General features: G+C 44.3%; 2 protein-coding genes across 6 annotated transcripts in view; one reads left to right on the top strand and one right to left on the bottom strand.

The window, feature by feature from the left end:
- The window catches only part of ZWILCH (zwilch kinetochore protein), a 42,918-nt gene extending 41,492 nt beyond the window's left edge, over window positions 1-1,426 (top strand). For all 3 annotated transcript variants that reach the window (XM_055436626.2, XM_055436620.2, XM_088839928.1), the window contains exon 19: window positions 259-1,426. The gene's annotated coding sequence lies outside the window, so the exon portion shown is untranslated. The remainder of the gene's footprint in view (window positions 1-258) is intronic.
- On the bottom strand, window positions 433-16,234 carry LCTL (lactase like). Of its 3 annotated transcripts, XM_055436627.2 has the most exons (13): window positions 16,117-16,234; window positions 15,144-15,307; window positions 14,485-14,572; window positions 13,889-13,998; window positions 12,147-12,275; window positions 11,951-12,046; window positions 10,574-10,628; window positions 10,324-10,485; window positions 4,479-4,753; window positions 3,555-3,681; window positions 3,183-3,382; window positions 2,391-2,454; window positions 433-548 (listed from the first exon to the last, which is right to left on the bottom strand). In XM_055436627.2, the coding sequence occupies exons 1-13, from the start codon at window positions 16,232-16,234 to the stop codon at window positions 433-435; spliced, it is 1,704 nt and encodes a 567-aa protein (XP_055292602.1). The 3 variants fall into 3 exon arrangements, with proteins under 3 accessions (XP_055292602.1, XP_088696052.1, XP_088696053.1); XM_088839926.1 differs by lacking the exons at window positions 2,391-2,454; window positions 3,183-3,382; window positions 13,889-13,998; ... (1 more) ...; window positions 15,144-15,307; window positions 16,117-16,234 and having other exon boundaries at window positions 12,147-12,405; XM_088839927.1 differs by lacking the exons at window positions 2,391-2,454; window positions 3,183-3,382; window positions 11,951-12,046; ... (2 more) ...; window positions 15,144-15,307; window positions 16,117-16,234 and having other exon boundaries at window positions 12,147-12,405.

Genomic DNA, 16,234 nt, shown 5'->3' on the forward strand with positions numbered 1-16,234 from the left:
CCCCCAGAGATTAAACTTGCACCCCACTGCAGTGAAAAGTAGAAGTGTTAACCACTGGACCACCAGGGAAGTCCCCAGGACAGATTTTAAAATGAGATAAATCATAAAACCATTTCTGCAGTATGATCCCTTTCTGCAAAATAAAAATCAGTGCATAATATGCAGCAAAATGCTAACATTGACTTTGAGAAGGGTGAGATTACAGGTGATTTTTATTTCATTTACACTTTCTTTAATTTTCTAATTCTTAAATCCTAGCTCAAACTACCCCCCCCAAAAAAAAAATGGACAGAGGTAATGGGAAGGTAATTATCACAAAACCTGAAAACAGAGATGTGCCTGAACCTTTAAAGGAGAAAAAGGAGAAAAATGCCGAAGAAGATTCTGATGGTTTTCTCTGAAAGACGCAGCTGCAGAATGGGTGACCATGTCTCAGCTCAGACTCCGCAGGAGAAGCATCAGGAGAACTGCAGCGATTAGTATACAGAGGGTGCAGACTGTTGGTACCACAATCTCTGTCACGATCTGCATGTAACTTATCAAGGGCTCTGCAGTGTGGGGCGAGACCAATATAGCAGATGAGAAGGCGAATGCAGCTTCATCCTGAAAGCTTCAGCTTTCCGGAAAAACTTGGAACATGGCATCATCACACTTGCTAATTCTCATTTGCTATAAAAAAGAGAACCTGGTCTATTAAATGTTATAAAAAATTGTGTAAGGGCTTCGTAAGATATTTTAGAAAATATGGATAAAGAATGCTGACTTTGGTTCTTCAGTACTATAATAAAGTCTACATGTATGTCAATGCTTGTGCTTACTCAGAATATTAGCAGCCACATTCCTCAGCTTCTATATTCTCATTGGGGTGATTTAGATGATATTGGGTACATTCAGGATTGTATGGCCGTGGACTCATTGGAGGGATTTAGGAAAAAAAATTCCTTGAAAAATATTTGCAGCCTTTAAAAGGTGTGATTGTATATCTTAAGAGTTATAGGAATTTCTATACTGAAAATTTTTATGGTAATTCTTACCATAGCTAAATAATTCTAAGAGTTAAATGATAAACATTATTTCATGTGCATTAATATTGTGGTAGACATTTATGGAATGCCTGCTTTTAGTTTTTGTGCCAGGTACCCTTGGTTACTGAGATAAACAAGGCACAGATCTATTCTCATGGAGCTTGTGGGCTCAGTAGTAAATTCTGCATCATGTTTCTGTATTATTTTAATTTAATGGAATATACATCTTTAATATTGCTTGATTATTTAGATGAGGGGGGAGGGGACAGTGGTATATTGGCCTGTAAAAATAGCTGAGTTGGTAGGATTTGAGCTAGCATTTTCCACCTCTGATACCGCATTGAAGATGAATTTGTTAAATGTGCATAACAGTAAAAAAAAAAAAATTGTTAAAACAGGAAGTGTATTTCTCTCGTTGCCTTTATGTATAGTGGTTTAGTTGCTAAGTCATCTCTGACTCTTCTGACCCCATGGACTGTAGCCTGCCAGGCTCCTCTGGCCCTGGGATTCCCAGGCCAGAGTATTGGAGTGGGTTGCCATTTCCTTCTGGGGATCTTCCCGATCCAGGAATCGAACCCAGGTCTCCTTCATTGCAGGCAGACTGACTGAGCTACAAAGGAAGCCCCTTACACATGAAAACAAACTACAAAGAAACAGATGATATGCGTTGGCATTTCTTGATGCATGTTCACTATCCTGCTTATTCTACATCTCTGACACTTTTAGATCCTATTGCAATAGAAATGCCTTCTGCGAGAGCAAGGACCTTGTTTTGTTTATTGCTATGTCCCCAGGGCTTAAAACACCCTTGAGCCAATAGTGACTGTTTAATAATTACTTGCTGAGTAAGTGAATATAATGTCTAGAGTGTTCGTGGATTTTTCTTCATTCCATTTGGTAGAATGGTTGAATTTCTCCCTCCTTCCAACAGCCCACTATAACAATGAAGTGAAGTCGCTCAGTCGTGTCCGACTGCAGCCCCATGGACTGTAGCCTATCGGGCTCCTCCGTCCACAGGATTTTCCAGGCAAGAATACTGGAGTGGGTTTCCAATTCATTCTCCAGGGGAACTTCCCGACCCAGGGATCAAACAGGGTCTCCCACATTGTAGGCAGATGCTTTTACACTATGATTCAGAATCAAACTAGAGTAGATAAAAATATTTCTTTTTCATGGTAGATTTTTTAGAAAATATTTTAAATGCTGATAGAAATTTGACATTGCTTCAAACTAAAGGAAAAAAGTCCATTTCTAATTATGATTTTGGAAGATTGACTTAAGGTGGGTCTGTCCACATTTTGAGATTTTGGTAATACCACTACATATGTTAATTACGTGGTTTATTTATCAAAGAATTAAACTCACCTGCAGCAAGCATCTGGTTGTTGATAGAGCAAATTTCCAAGGCTTTGAAGTACCAACCTTCCACCTAATAAAAACCCACTTGGTAAGTAAAGTCTTAGGCTATGTTTGTTTGCACTGTTTGAAATCATTTTTGGAATAGTGGGGTAAAATTTTTTTTAAGAATCTGCTTATAGTTTAAATCAGTTAATATTTATTGAATACCTATGCATCATTGTGAGGGAGCCAAAGAACAGTTTTTATTCTTATAATCTATCTTTTTCTAATAATGCAATTACTGTCTTTTCTACTAATGCAGAAATAGTGAATACCTGATAACTATCAGTCACTGCTTCTATTTATAGTCCAACTAGGCTCACCCTAAAAGAATGTTGATGAACAAGTGAGATTTTTTCCAAAGAATTAAGACACTCTAAATTACAACTTACATTCCCTGCCATTGGGTGCAACAGCATAGAGAATAGACAGCTGTTAGAAAAATGTGTAGGTTATAGAAAATGGGAGGTTTTACAGAATATTTATTATTATTTTAATCTCATTTTGGAAACAGTGCACTTGTATTGCTGTGCCATTTGGTGGGAAAAGAAGTGAAAAATTTTAATAACCCTAGTCTGCTCTTAATGCTCTGTGTACTAGGATTGCATTGTCCTTACCCCCATTCCAAGCAAATAAGCAAGGAGGGGAAAAAACACCGGGCTCTGTTCCCAGATACCCCTGTGAGGTGCTTGCTAAACTCTGTACTCCAGTTACCTAGTTCTAAAATCCAGAAAGAATAACATTGAGAATTATTCCTACCTCTCTTGGATTGGGAAACCCATTGGCAGTGATAATCCTCTTGTAATATTCAACTGAAGCCTTTGGATAGCGCGGCCTATTTTTCTTGTTGAAATCAATGTAGTAGAATCCATATCTATCTGAGTATCCTCTCTCCCATTCAAACTTATCCAACAGAGACCAGGAAGTATACCCTTTTACATTAGCACCATCTTTGATAGCTGCAACGACATTTTATTCCATTTTGAATATGTTTTATTTTCTTTGAAAAACAGTATTGTGAAGATAACCTTAAATATTTTCATTTATGAGATTTAGAAAGTTTTAATCAATTGTGTTATCAAGTTTTGCCCAAGTTGAATGAAAAGATAGTGAAGACAGTTTGTATCTTACCTTTTAGCATTTCATTTGTGTATCCTTTAAGATATTGAATTCTCCACTCATCACACAATTGGGTACAGTGTAATCTTTGAGACGCTCCATTTTCTGTCACATATATGAGTGGATTGCCGTATTGAGTCTGAAAGGAATCATGGCAACACATATTGAAGCCTGCCATATTCTAATTGGGCATGTTTGGCATTTAGTAGATGCCAGTTAGCTTGTTTATTTAGAGATGAATGTATGCACAAGACAAGTTCATATAGAAAAAATTTATATATATATATGTATATATTTATTTTTGGCTGCACCATGAAGCAAATGGGATCTTAGTTCCCTGACCAGGGATTGAACCTGTGCTCCCTGCATCCCTGGACTGGAAGCATGGAGTCTTAACCACTGAACCACCAGGGAAGTCTCAGAAGAATTCATTTCTTGACAAGCCATCATTTTAGAGAAAATATGCTTCAGGTCTTATTTTTGTCCATGTATTCCATTATAGGTGAGAAGGGCAGAAAAAGAAGTATGAGATTTTTGAAATTTTAAATGTATATAGTATCTGTATCACATGTAATCATATATTGGTATATATGATATATATGCATATTACATGAATTTATATATGATGACAACCATGTATATGATCTCTATATACGATTATTAGTAGACATTCATCTTTTTCTTGGCCATGCTGTGTACCATGTGGGATCTTAGTTCCCTGACCAAGGGTTGAACCTGTGCCCCTGCAATGGAAGTTGAGAGTCTTAACCATTGGATCACCAAGAAAGTCCACATTAGTCTTTCTTTAAGGCCTGTATCTAGTAGCTTCTGAAGTGTAACTGGGTTTTCAAATTAACTTTAAAGTGTAGGCACCTGAGCTTATGCTGTAAAAGCATGAATTCAGGTAAAAAATGTCCTTCAGCTTAATGTAGTCACCTGAGCAAAGTTGAGAAGCCTCCGAAATCCCCATGGCACAGAATATAGCCATTTAGATCCCAGATCAGGCCAGTTTGGGTCAACCAATTCTACTAAGTCACGATCATTCTGGTAGCTGGGCCCCTGGCCAGAAGGATAGTTCCTTTCCGTGATGTACCGAGTCGTAAAATGACCTAAGCCCAAGAAATCAGATGTGCCTTTAATGTAGCTCTTCTCCTGGAGTGAGAATGCTGGCAACCTCGACATTTCCAGGCCTTGCTCTGCACTCTTTCTTCCTAATGAGAGAAAAAAGTAGAATTTAACCAAGTTTTATTTTCTCACAGTCATTCTATTGTCAGGTACCACGATGATACTGGTGTGTTGACATGAAAGCCAATATCCAGATCCTGGGCTTTGGAATGCATCAGCATGGAAATTATAATCTTAGCCTTTCAAACTGGAATTTTGTCATTGGAATGCTAGCCAAAATTTTTTCATTTCATATTGCTTAAAAGTAATATTTTCACAGATTAACTCAGGAAGTGGTGTATGGAAAATTATGCAGCTATCTGGAAAAAAAAGTAGAACTAGGTTATTCCTTACATCAAAAATTGGTAATTTTGTTTGCCTCTTGGAAGGGAACTGGAGGCCAGTGGTACTCTGGCAAGTGGGGGAGAGACAGTCACGTTCAGGCCTGTGGTGGTGTCAGCTGGCACCGCCTCTGTGTTGGGCAATGTCCTCGCTTTCAAAATTATAAAAGCGAATGTCCTTTCACGGGCCAATCCTAAATCTACTTATCCTACGCTGCTCATGTAAAAGGATGTATGTACAAGGATCTTCATTAGCAAAAGATTGGAAGCAACTTGAAGGTCTGTCAGGAGAGACTGATTAGTAAGTAAGTGATGGGATGTGTTACGTCAATACCACACTGCAGCCGCTGGAATGAATGAGGCGGCGTTTCATAGACCAGCATAGATGAATGCTAAGATGGATGCTCGAGTGAAACAGGCAGAGCATTATGATACATAAGTATGTACACATACCAAGCGGCAGTGGTTTTGCTTATGCGTGCACAATCCATCTCTGAAAGTGTACTTCCTTCTGGGGAGGATAGGAACAGTGAGGGAAGGGAGGGAAGGAAGCTTAACCTTTTTCACTTTTTTATACTTAAATTTTTTTTTTAATTTTCTACACTAACATTCATGTTCGCACCATCCTAAGGGTAGGTTCACCATTATGTTCAAAAAAAGAAATATTTTAGAGACATACATGTTCCATAGTTTGAGGCTTAATGAAAGACATAAATTAAGGTCAGAAATTTGCTGCCTCCAAAACATAAAATGAGAGCTCAGGTTGACTTGATTCATAGAAAGCTTGTAAACGGCTGTCATCCTCACTGTCATGACCCTCACCGTCATCCATGTTTTTACATCATTCTGTTTCATTCTGTGTTTTTTGGGAACTACAACTAGATGTTTAAAAGATAGACTTTGAAACATGTCCTCGTATAAACTACTCAAGAAAAGTTTAAGTCAAGATATAAAGGAAAGTAACATTTTTATGAGTTGATAACTAAAAATGCAGTCATAAAAATATTTCCAAAGAGGTTACTGGTTTAGATTAAATGAGTGAAAAGACTGTATTATTAAATCCATTTAAATATCAAACGTTACTGTTTTCGGTTATATTTAGGAACTTGAGAAAAACCATAGGAATTGTCACTGTGGTGTCTACTACAATAACCACTCACCACATGTGGCTATTGGAGTATGGCTAAAGTGACTGCATCTTCAACTCAGTCACACTGAAGGACTGAACTTTTAATTTTGTTTGATTGGAATTTAAATAGACACAACTCGCTACAGGCTTTCGTATTGAACAGCTCAGGTATAGGACATGTAGAACATCTCCATGATCACCAAAGGTTCTGTTGCACAGTACTGGTCTAGAATTACCTTTCTTCATGTATTTATTGGGAATGAATGCTTCAGAGATGCCTGGGAGTAATTTGCGAATGAGATTTCAGGCAGAGTGCTTTCACTACTAAAGAAAATATGAACTGTTTTGTCAACTATAGTCAATAATGCTGGAGGAAGAAAAAGAAAAAACTACTTAGAAGATCCTTCTTTCCCACATTGTATAAAGGAAAAATTGAGCCCTGTTCTTACTTGAATTATCAGAGTTGGAGTTGGTGGGGTCTAGGTTTAGACCCCAAGAACTTGAAGCCCAAGAACTTCTCTAGGATAAGTAATCAGTTTGGCTCTTTAGTACGATCTTGTGGCGCCTGCAGTGGTTTCTGAGGGTCCTGAGAGAGCCAACACAGTGTGGGAATGATGGGGTGTGTCTGTAGGAATGTTCCATGTGGGCACTGTCCCATGTAAGGGCTTTTTTCTTACACATCTTCAGGAATGATTTTCTCAAGATTTTGAGTGTATATGCACAGATGTGTCACAGAACTGGTTGTTGTCAAAAGATTTTTAGAGATTATTTTCTCTAATCCCTTCTAATCACTTTTTTTAACTGTAAAGACTTTTTTTTTTTAACGTATGACATAGCAAAATTATTTAAGTCAATACATTTTCAAGGAATTCCACATGTTCTGGTTCTTTCCACTGGCAATCACCTTAGTTCCTCCAGTCATAATTTCCAAGATAATACAGCCCTTTCAAAAAGATTTGCTCAATCCACAGCCGTCATGTCAGTCAGCCCACAGTTCTTTTAGTTGGGCCTCTTTGATCTCCATTGGAATAGGTACACACTTCAAAATTCCCCACCTATAATCTTTGAGATCCAGTTTCCTCAAACAATTTATTTTAGGACCCTTGAAGTTAAAGATAGCAAGTACAATCCTATATATATTCCTTCATCTTTTCTAATATTGAAAAGTCTTGTTATATCCAATTTTTACTCATTAGCCTAGCAAAAATTGTTACCAGTCTCACTCACCACTTTAATAGAATAACAACAATGGAAGCAAAACTTGCATTCTCAATGTGGCCACATTAACAATTTGTAATCCCTTCATTTTTAGATGATAAAGACTGAGACAGGAAGAGGTGAAGCACCTTGCCCAGAATCACTCACTGGTTAGTGACCGAGTTGGAATTAGAACTTGCTGCCAACTCTTCTAGAGAAGTCTGACAAATGGTCTGATAAAGTTCCCCTTTAGAAGGGGAAATTTTTGATACGTTGATGCAAACATTCTTAGTCAAACATTAAAATAATGTTGATGTGTGAGATTTTAATCTATTTCACTGTCATCATTGCTTTTTCTAGGGAGGCTGAAACCAAATCACAATTACATGTTTTAGACTGGCCAGACACTGCTGGTTGCCTGCCCAGTAGTCCCATGCTGGTCTGCTTCCATGTTCTTCTCACCCTCTTTCCGAGGGCTACATCCTTCTGTAGGTCTCAGTCCCCCCTCCCCCACCCCCAGCCTCTGAGGCTCTAGTCCTGGTAGTCTAGGGCACCTTGGGGCTGGTGACAATCCTGTCCCCTGAGGCACAAAGGGGACAGAGAACTGTACAAAAAAGATCACGACCCAGATAATCACGATGGCGTGATCACTCACCTAGAGCCAGACAACCTAGAATGTGAAGTCAAGTGGGCCTTGGGAAGCATCACGATGAACAAAGCTAGTGGAGGTGATGGAATTCCAATTGAGCTATTTCAAATCCTGAAAGATGATGCTGTGAAAATGCTGCACTCAATATGCCAGCAAATTTGGAAAACTCAGCAGTGGCCACAGGACTGGAAAAGGTCAGTCTTCATTCCAATCCCAAAGAAAGGCAATGCCAAAGAATGCTCAAACTACCGCACAATTGCACTCATCTCACACGCTAGTAAAGTCATGCTCAAAATTCTCCAAGCCAGGCTTCAACAATACATGAACCATGAACTTCCAGATGTTCAAGCTGGTTTTAGAAAAGGCAGAGGCACCAGAGATCAAATTGCCAACAGCCACTGGCAAAAAAGCAAGAGAATTGCAGAAAAACATCTATTTCCGCTTTATTGACTGTGCCAAAGCCTTTGACTGTGTGGATCACAATAAACTGTGGAAAATTCTGAAAGAGATGGGAATACCAGACCACCTGACCTGCCTCTTGAGAGACCTGTATACAGGTCAGGAAGCAACAGTTAGAACTGGACATGGACCAACAGACTGGCTCCAAATCGTGAAAGGAGTACGTCAAGGTTGTATATTGTCACCCTGCTTATTTAACTTATATGCAGAGTACATCATGAGAAATGCTGGGCTGGATGAGGCACAGGCTGGAATCAAGATTGCCGGGAGAAATATCAATAACCTCAGATATGCAGATGACACCACCCTTATGGCAGAAAGTGAAGAGGAACTAAAGAGCCTCTTGAAAGTGAAAGAGGAGAGTGAAAAAGTTGGTTAAAGCTCAACATTCAGAAAACGAAGATCATGGCATCTGGTTCCATCACTTCATGGGAAATAGATGGGGAAACAGTGGAAACAGTGGCAGACTTTATTTTGGGGGCTCCAAAATCACTGCCAATGGTGACTACAGTCATGAAATAAAGACGCTTACTCCTTGGAAGGAAAGTTATGACCAACCTAGATAGCATATTAAAAAGCAGAGACATTACTTTGCCAACAAAGGTCCATCTAGTCAAGGCTATGGTTTTTCCAGTAGTCATGTATGTATATGAGAGTTGAACTATTAAGAAAGCTGAGTGCCGAAGAATTGATGCTTTTGAACTGTGGTGTTGGAGAAGACTCTTGAGAGTCCCTTGGATTGCAAGGAGATCCAACCAGTCCATCCTAAAGAAAATCAGTCCTGAATATTCATTGGAAGGACTGATGTTGAAGCTGAAACTCCAATAATTTGGCCACCTGATGCAAAGAACTGACTCATTTGAAAAGACCCTGATGCTGGGAAAGATGGAAGGCAGGGGAAGGGGACGACAGAGGATGAGATGGTTGGACGACATCACCAACTCAATGGACATGAGTTTGAATGGACAGGGAGGCTTGGCATGCTGCAGTCCACGGGGTTGCAAAGAGTCCCACAAAACTGAGTAACTGAACTGAACTGATGCTCAAAGGGAAGTCAGCTGGAAGTAGAAGCTCTTTCTTAGGAAGAGTTTCCTTGTTCTTAAAAACAGATGATAGTACTATTCCCTTTTCTTCTGCTTTAGAGTGTTGATATACAAAGATGTGTTGCCTGGAGCTCTTGTAGCCGTCTTGTGGCCTTGGAAAGCAGATGATGAGTTAGCTAAAAGTGCCAGAGTGGAAAGATGAAATGAATCTGGGTTCCCAAAGACATCTCTGAGGGCTGAGTTAACTACTTGTGGATCACCCTTTTCTGGATTTCAGGTAAGATGATAAATCCTCTACTTTTCAAGCCATTTTATTTGGAGTCTTCTATGAAGTGGCAGTTAAAAACATTGAAATTATAGCATTGTCTTTCTTCTCTGACGCTGTGGAAACCAGAACTTGGAAAGTATTCCTCAAGGGACAAACAGAACCAGCAATAGGATTGAGTCCACCCAAGACCATGTCTGTGACTCCTCACCCCTACTTCACTGCATTTGGGTGGGGTGGAGTGGGGGGAGAAGACAGGATAACGGAACACAGAAGAAAACAGCTTAGAGACCCGCTAACTGCTTTCCCCCTGGATTCTGATATTCTCATTTTCCAGGTCTAGAAACTTGTTTGGATGTCCCCCACCCTTCCAGTTCAAATAACCAGTTCTCAGTTCTTTGGGGGCTGGGTTATCCCTTGAGTGCTTCACCCAAACCAGCCCAGTGTGTTCTCTCCCCCTGACTTTCCGCCCCTTCACTCGAGCTCCATACTGTGGCCGTGGTATCTGGAGTCTACAAAGGTGACATGGCTCACCGATACGGTCCTTCATGACTTGGGGGTAGTCTCCGGCGTAAATGGGGTTGGCAAACCAGCCCAGGCAGAACTGCAGGTATCTCTCAGCAGCCTCTATGTCTGTGGGGTTACTGAGGTCCACAGGCTCCCCCCAGTCGCAGTTTAATGAAATCCCCACCAGACCTTAAGAGAAAGAAAAGGGTGGCAGGCAGAATGGCACTGCTCCGCCGGCCACGAGTCTGTTCTCGGTGCTCTTGATACTAGGACTCACCTTGCTGCTGGCTGCGCCATGTGTTGTTGTAGGCATGCCAGACTTGGGCGTGGGCCTGAAAGGGAACGGAGTCCATTGGAGGTGCCTACCTTATCCATTTCTCTCCTCCCTTTCAACCCAAGGTGGGCTTTCTCTCCTTTCTAACTCTGGAGATCATTTTAAGTTTTATCCTTTTCATGAGTCCAGCACTGATTAGCCCAATCCATAGTCTCCCTTCCTCTGACCTCCATTTTCTTTGTACTATGGAGGAAACTTGGTCTAACTCTGGCGTGAACACATAAGCCACCACTTTGCCTTATGTATTGTTTCTAAGATTTTTGCTAACGTGTCTGTTTTGTTCCTGGTTGTCCTGTGCTGTCACTAGGCATTGCTTTCCGCACACATACTCAGGAAATTAGGAAAATATCTGAAACAGTCTTGAGAAATAGAATGCAAAATGTGCCAACCTGCCTTCTCTCCACATTCTCCCCCGGGGACCCACTGATGTCTTCAGAGCTCTGTCTTTTAAATATTCACAGTTAAAGAAATCCTAAGCTAAATAGGGAAGGAATGAGAAAGTTCTCTTGCTGACATGAATTTGAGGGTCTGGTATGTCCCCAGTGGGCCCTTGTTGATCAGAGTGTCCACCTTCTGTTGAGAGTCCATTGGGGGCCACCCCATCATGCCTTGCCTGCATTCCCCAGTCATCATCACCTGGACCCTCATATATGTCCTGGAATGGGACCCATTCCTCTCCCCGCTTCTCAGGCCTTCAGCCTCTCCTCTGTGTCCTCCTCAGTTTTTGCCCTAACTGAGCCTGGCTGCTCCTACAGGCCACTGCAGCCACTGCAGCTCTTTCCAGCAGACGCCATTCTCTCCCCTCACACCAGCAAGGCAGACACTTGTTCTTCGTTGTTGCTTCCAAATGATTTCTCCTTCCTCCTCCAAAAACTCCAGATCCTCTGAAGTCCATGCTATCAGACAAGCACTCCTAACCCCTTACTACTGCTGTCCTTCACCAACCGCCTCTTACTTCTGCTCATGCACTGAAGATTTTCGCCGCTAGCTCACTGTCACCCCCCTTTCCTCCTGTCACCATGCCCCGCAAGACAGTTTAGACCTGTAGGTGACAAGCGTTCACACTCATGGGCTCCAGCCTCTTGGCCAGATTGTCAGCTCTAGGGAGCAGTCCTGGCATCCGGGCTGCAGTGTCCAGCGGAGCACTGGATGGGCCACTCCCTCGTAGATGCTCTTGTGTGGAAGGGAAGGGGACAGTGCATGGGTGCGAGGCGGCAGCGGACTGGGCTCAGACCGGGCCCCTGGGGCAGGCGTAGCTGTCACTAGCGCTCACCGCTCCACCTTGACCCCGGCCTTCACTCCCAGAAGGACCCACCTCACCTTAATGACATGGTGTGCTGCCTTGTACAGGCCCGTGCCCTGGAGCTTCAGGCCGGGTGCGTGGTGGCCCGTCTCGTAGCCCTTTTCTGCCATTGTCTGCAGGGATGGCAAGTGGGGACCACAGGACCCGTGAGAAGGGACAGGGTGCAGTCTTGGCTGGAAGGTGGGTTTTCCCACCTGGAGGGGGTCTGCTTACCCGAGGGTCACTGAAAGTAACCCAGTGTTTCACACGGTCCCCAAAAGCCTCAAAGCACAGGTTGGCATAGTCACTGAAGTAGCTGGCCATGCTCACGTTCTGCCACCCGCCGTACTGGGCCTGGAGCAGCTGCAAACAGAGGGGCAGAGAGAGAAGCAGGTGCCCTAGGGGTCCATCTCCAGAAAAGACTTTTGGGGTCAGTGGGCCAAGTTTGTGGAAGAAACTTGGCTGATTGGAGCTACAGAGGATGTTTAGAGGAAAGGGGAGCAAAGATGCAGGGTCTCAGGCATTAAAACTTGAAGAATTAGGGGGGTGGAATGGGTCAGGTGGGAGGAGGGAACATATGTATATATATGTAGCTGATTCACTTCATTGTACAGCAGAAACTTATACAACATCACAACTTTGTAAAGCGATTACACTCCAATGAAGAGAGAGAGAAAAGACTGGAAGATAGTGGCAGTGTTTAACTGTTAAGAAATATGGAGACATATTATACCTGATACAAACAAGAGGGAGGAAGCAGAGAAAGTTTGAGATTCTCATGCTTAAAAGGAACTGTATAGAATGAGTATTTAAGAAAAATTGCCAGAGGAAAGAGGTCTGATCATGAGAAAAGAATCTTGATTATAAATTCTGAAGAAATAAGACACAATGCTGGGAGTGGGAACTCTGGTTAGAATTTTGAGGTCCATGCAGGATCTCAGAAACCTCCCAGAAGCCTCTGTCATGAGAGCAGTTCTGCTTCCTTCAGGGCAGGGCTCTCTCCCACCCAAAGGCATCTGCTCATCATGCAAGATTTCCCCAAGATTCATCGTTCCATCAAGATTGCCTAGTGAACTCGTCTTGGAGGGTATGCTGCTGCTGCTGCTGCTGCTGCTAAGTCACTTCAGTCGTGTCCGACTCTGTGTGACCCCATAGACGGCAGCCCACCAGGCTCCCCCGTCCCTGGGATTCTCCAGGCAAGAACAATGGAGTGGGTTGCCATTTCCTCCTCCAACGTGTGAAAGTGAAAAGTGAAAGTAAAGTCGTTCAGTCATGTCTGACTCGTAGTGACCCCATGGACTGCAGCCTACCAGGCTCCGCCGTCCATGGGATTTTCTAGGCAAGAGTACTGGAGAGGGAATGCTAAAGGGGCAGTGACAGTGATTAACCAGGGAAGAAGTTGGAAGGTGGTTTGCAGTTCACCTCCCCAAAGCCTGCTCTACACCCCTAGCCCCAGCTCAGAGGCCTTCCTCCCACCTCATGTCCAACCCTCCAAAGTGTCGATGGAACTCCATCTTCTCCCTCACACCTCCCTGAAGCCAATGTCTTGTCCTCTGACCTCCCACCACCCTGTGTCACATAAACCCTGAGGTACATAAACGACTCCTCTGCCAGCTGGGCTCTGAGGAGCCTTGTTGAACAGATGAAAAAACTTCTTGAATGGTGATGTCTAACAGTGAGGTTCTTACAGAGATCACTTGGGAGGGTGGGAGTGCTCATCTTTTGTAAAACTTTTTATTAATTTATATATATTTTTTGGCATGTGGGATCTTAATTCCCTGGCCAGGGATCACACCTGTGCCTCCTGTATTGGGAGTACGGAAGGTTGCTGCATAGGAAGATTGCCATCTTCCTATCCTGAGCCAGAGCCCAGACTCCAGGCTTTGCCCCCACCTTGGCCATCCCAAGTGCCCATAGCAGGCTCCCTCCTACTGAACTGAGCTACCCTTTGGGCCTCTGAACCTGCACAGCCTCACCTGTGGGAGATCCCAGTGGTGCAAGGTCACGATGGGGGTTATGTTGCTCTTCAGAAGGGCATCGATGAAGTCACTGTAGAATTGGATTCCCTTCCTGTTCACCCCGTCAGCTGAAGGGGAAATAAAAGGGGACGTGATGAGAAAGGATGCTGGCTTTCTGAAGTGCACTACGCTGGGACCCTGGAGCTTTCTGAAGGCACACTCAGTTCACCAGCGCTTGGGTCTCAGATGGTGGAATAGCTACTCCTGGGAGTGCAGCCAGGGGTCCCCAACCTCGAGGATCTAATGCCTGATGATCTGAGATGGAGCTGATGTAATAAAAATAGAAAGTGCACAGTAAATGTAATGTACTTGCGTCATCCCAAAACCATCCCCCAAAACCATCTGTGGAAAATTTTTCTTCCACAAAACCAGTCCCTGGTGACAAAAAGGTTGGGGACTTCTGAGCCCAGCTACCTTTGGAACCCATGAGAGATGCTGCTGGGGAAACTGTGCTTGTGGGCTGTTCTCCCCACCCAGGACTTGTGGTGTCCCCACCAAGCCAACATGACTGAAAGAGGCTGCTATGAGGCAGGGATAGGGTGGCCTTAGCTCACCTCGGACACCCGTGGGCAGGAGCCGGGGCCAGGAGAGGGAGAAGCGGTAGTGGCTGACATGCAGCTCCCTCAGCAAAGCGACGTCCTCCTGTGCAGACAGGGGTGGGTGCAGGCTGGGTCAGCCGGGCCCTGCCAGGGCGCCTCCTGGCCATGCTCTGCAACTACACAACGGGGGTGATGCCACCTCCCCCTGCTTCCTCCTGGGGCTATGCCAGGAGTAGAGTAAAAGGCAGGATATGGGGGTGCTCTGAGAAATCCACCAGGGTTCTAGACCCCCAATCCAGAGAGGAAAGTGGGTGCTGGGCAGAGGGAGAGAGGATGAGCTGGTCCCACTGTCTCCATGGGGCCGATTCCCATACAGGGGCCACGATGGCCTGTAGGCCCTGGGGTCATGGCCTCAGCCCTTCAGCTGCCCATCCCTTGGACTAAGGCCATGGCTCAGGTGGAGCCTACTTTCTTTTCCTTCTACATCCCACATACCTTCCCATATCCCCAAGCCCCAGTCACCACCAGCCCCTCCCTGCCCGGCTGCATCGGAGTTGAGGGAGTTCAGCAGAGCGCCTGGTTGACATTGTCCTGTGGGCTCCCCCAGTATGTCACCCCCCAGCTCTCGCTAGGTGATGCTCAGTCACACACGCGCACGCACACCCATCACTCACTTGGACCTTGTAGTAGCTGTTGCAGGCCACGTCTGCTGTCTCGTCCCCGAGCACGTTCCCCTTCCTGCTGTGTGTGAAGGTGTCCCAGATGCTGGGCCCTTTCCCATGCTGGTCCCAGGCGCCCTCAGTCTGGAAGGCGGAACTGCCCACACCCCAGGAGAAGCCTGCAGGGGGAGACCCCAAGCTGGGCCATGAACCCTCTCCCACTCCCCATCTGGGACTGGGATCCTGGGCTATGCCTCAAGGACCACAGGACAAGCCCCCTCTCTGGCAGCCTGCCCTGTCTCCCTAGGGGTAGGGGTGGGAGCATGTGTGGCAGAGGGAGGGGAGAGACATAATACATTAACAGCATTATCTGCACTATTTTAGCTCTGATTGGCATTTACTAAAAACATATGCTAGGCTGCAGTCCATGGGGTCGCTAAGAGTCGGACACGACTGAGCGGCTTCACTTTCACTTTTCACTTTCATGCACTGGAGAAGGAAATGGCAACCCACTCCAGTGTTCTTGGCTGGAGAATCCCAGGGATGGGGGAGCCTGGTGGGCTTCCGTCTATGGGGTCGCACAGAGTCGGACACGACTGAAGAGACTTAGTAGCAGCAGCAGGCACTGTAAACACCATATATAAAACAGATAACTAATGGGAAACTACAGTGTAGCACAAGGAGCTCTACTCAGTGCTCTGTGGTGACCTAAACGGGAAGGAAATCCAAAAAAGAAGGGATTTATGTACACATAGAACTAATTCATTTTGCTATACAGCAGAAACTAGCACAAGACTGAAAAGCAACTACACTCCAATAAAAATTTTAAAAATCTGTCAGGAACTCTTATTTCAGAACAACTACATGGAGTCATCTTCACCATCCTACCTATAAGGAAGCTGAGACACCGAAACTCCTTGACAGGTCAGCCCATGTGGGCAAGCTGACAGATGGACAGACAGACAGAGCAACTGAAGAGTGGACATACCAAGTGGGAAGTTTCCATAGTAGAAGGAGGCCTCTTCTGGGGATTCCTTCCTGGTGGCCCCCAGCCTGGACACCAGCAGTAGCACCCAGCAGAGAGTAACAACCCGCACTGGCTTCAT

The sequence above is a fragment of the Moschus berezovskii genome, chromosome 9 (assembly GCF_049115385.1).
Source record: "Moschus berezovskii isolate FMDL1 chromosome 9, NW_MosBer_1.0, whole genome shotgun sequence".
Taxonomy (NCBI): domain Eukaryota; kingdom Metazoa; phylum Chordata; class Mammalia; order Artiodactyla; family Moschidae; genus Moschus; species Moschus berezovskii.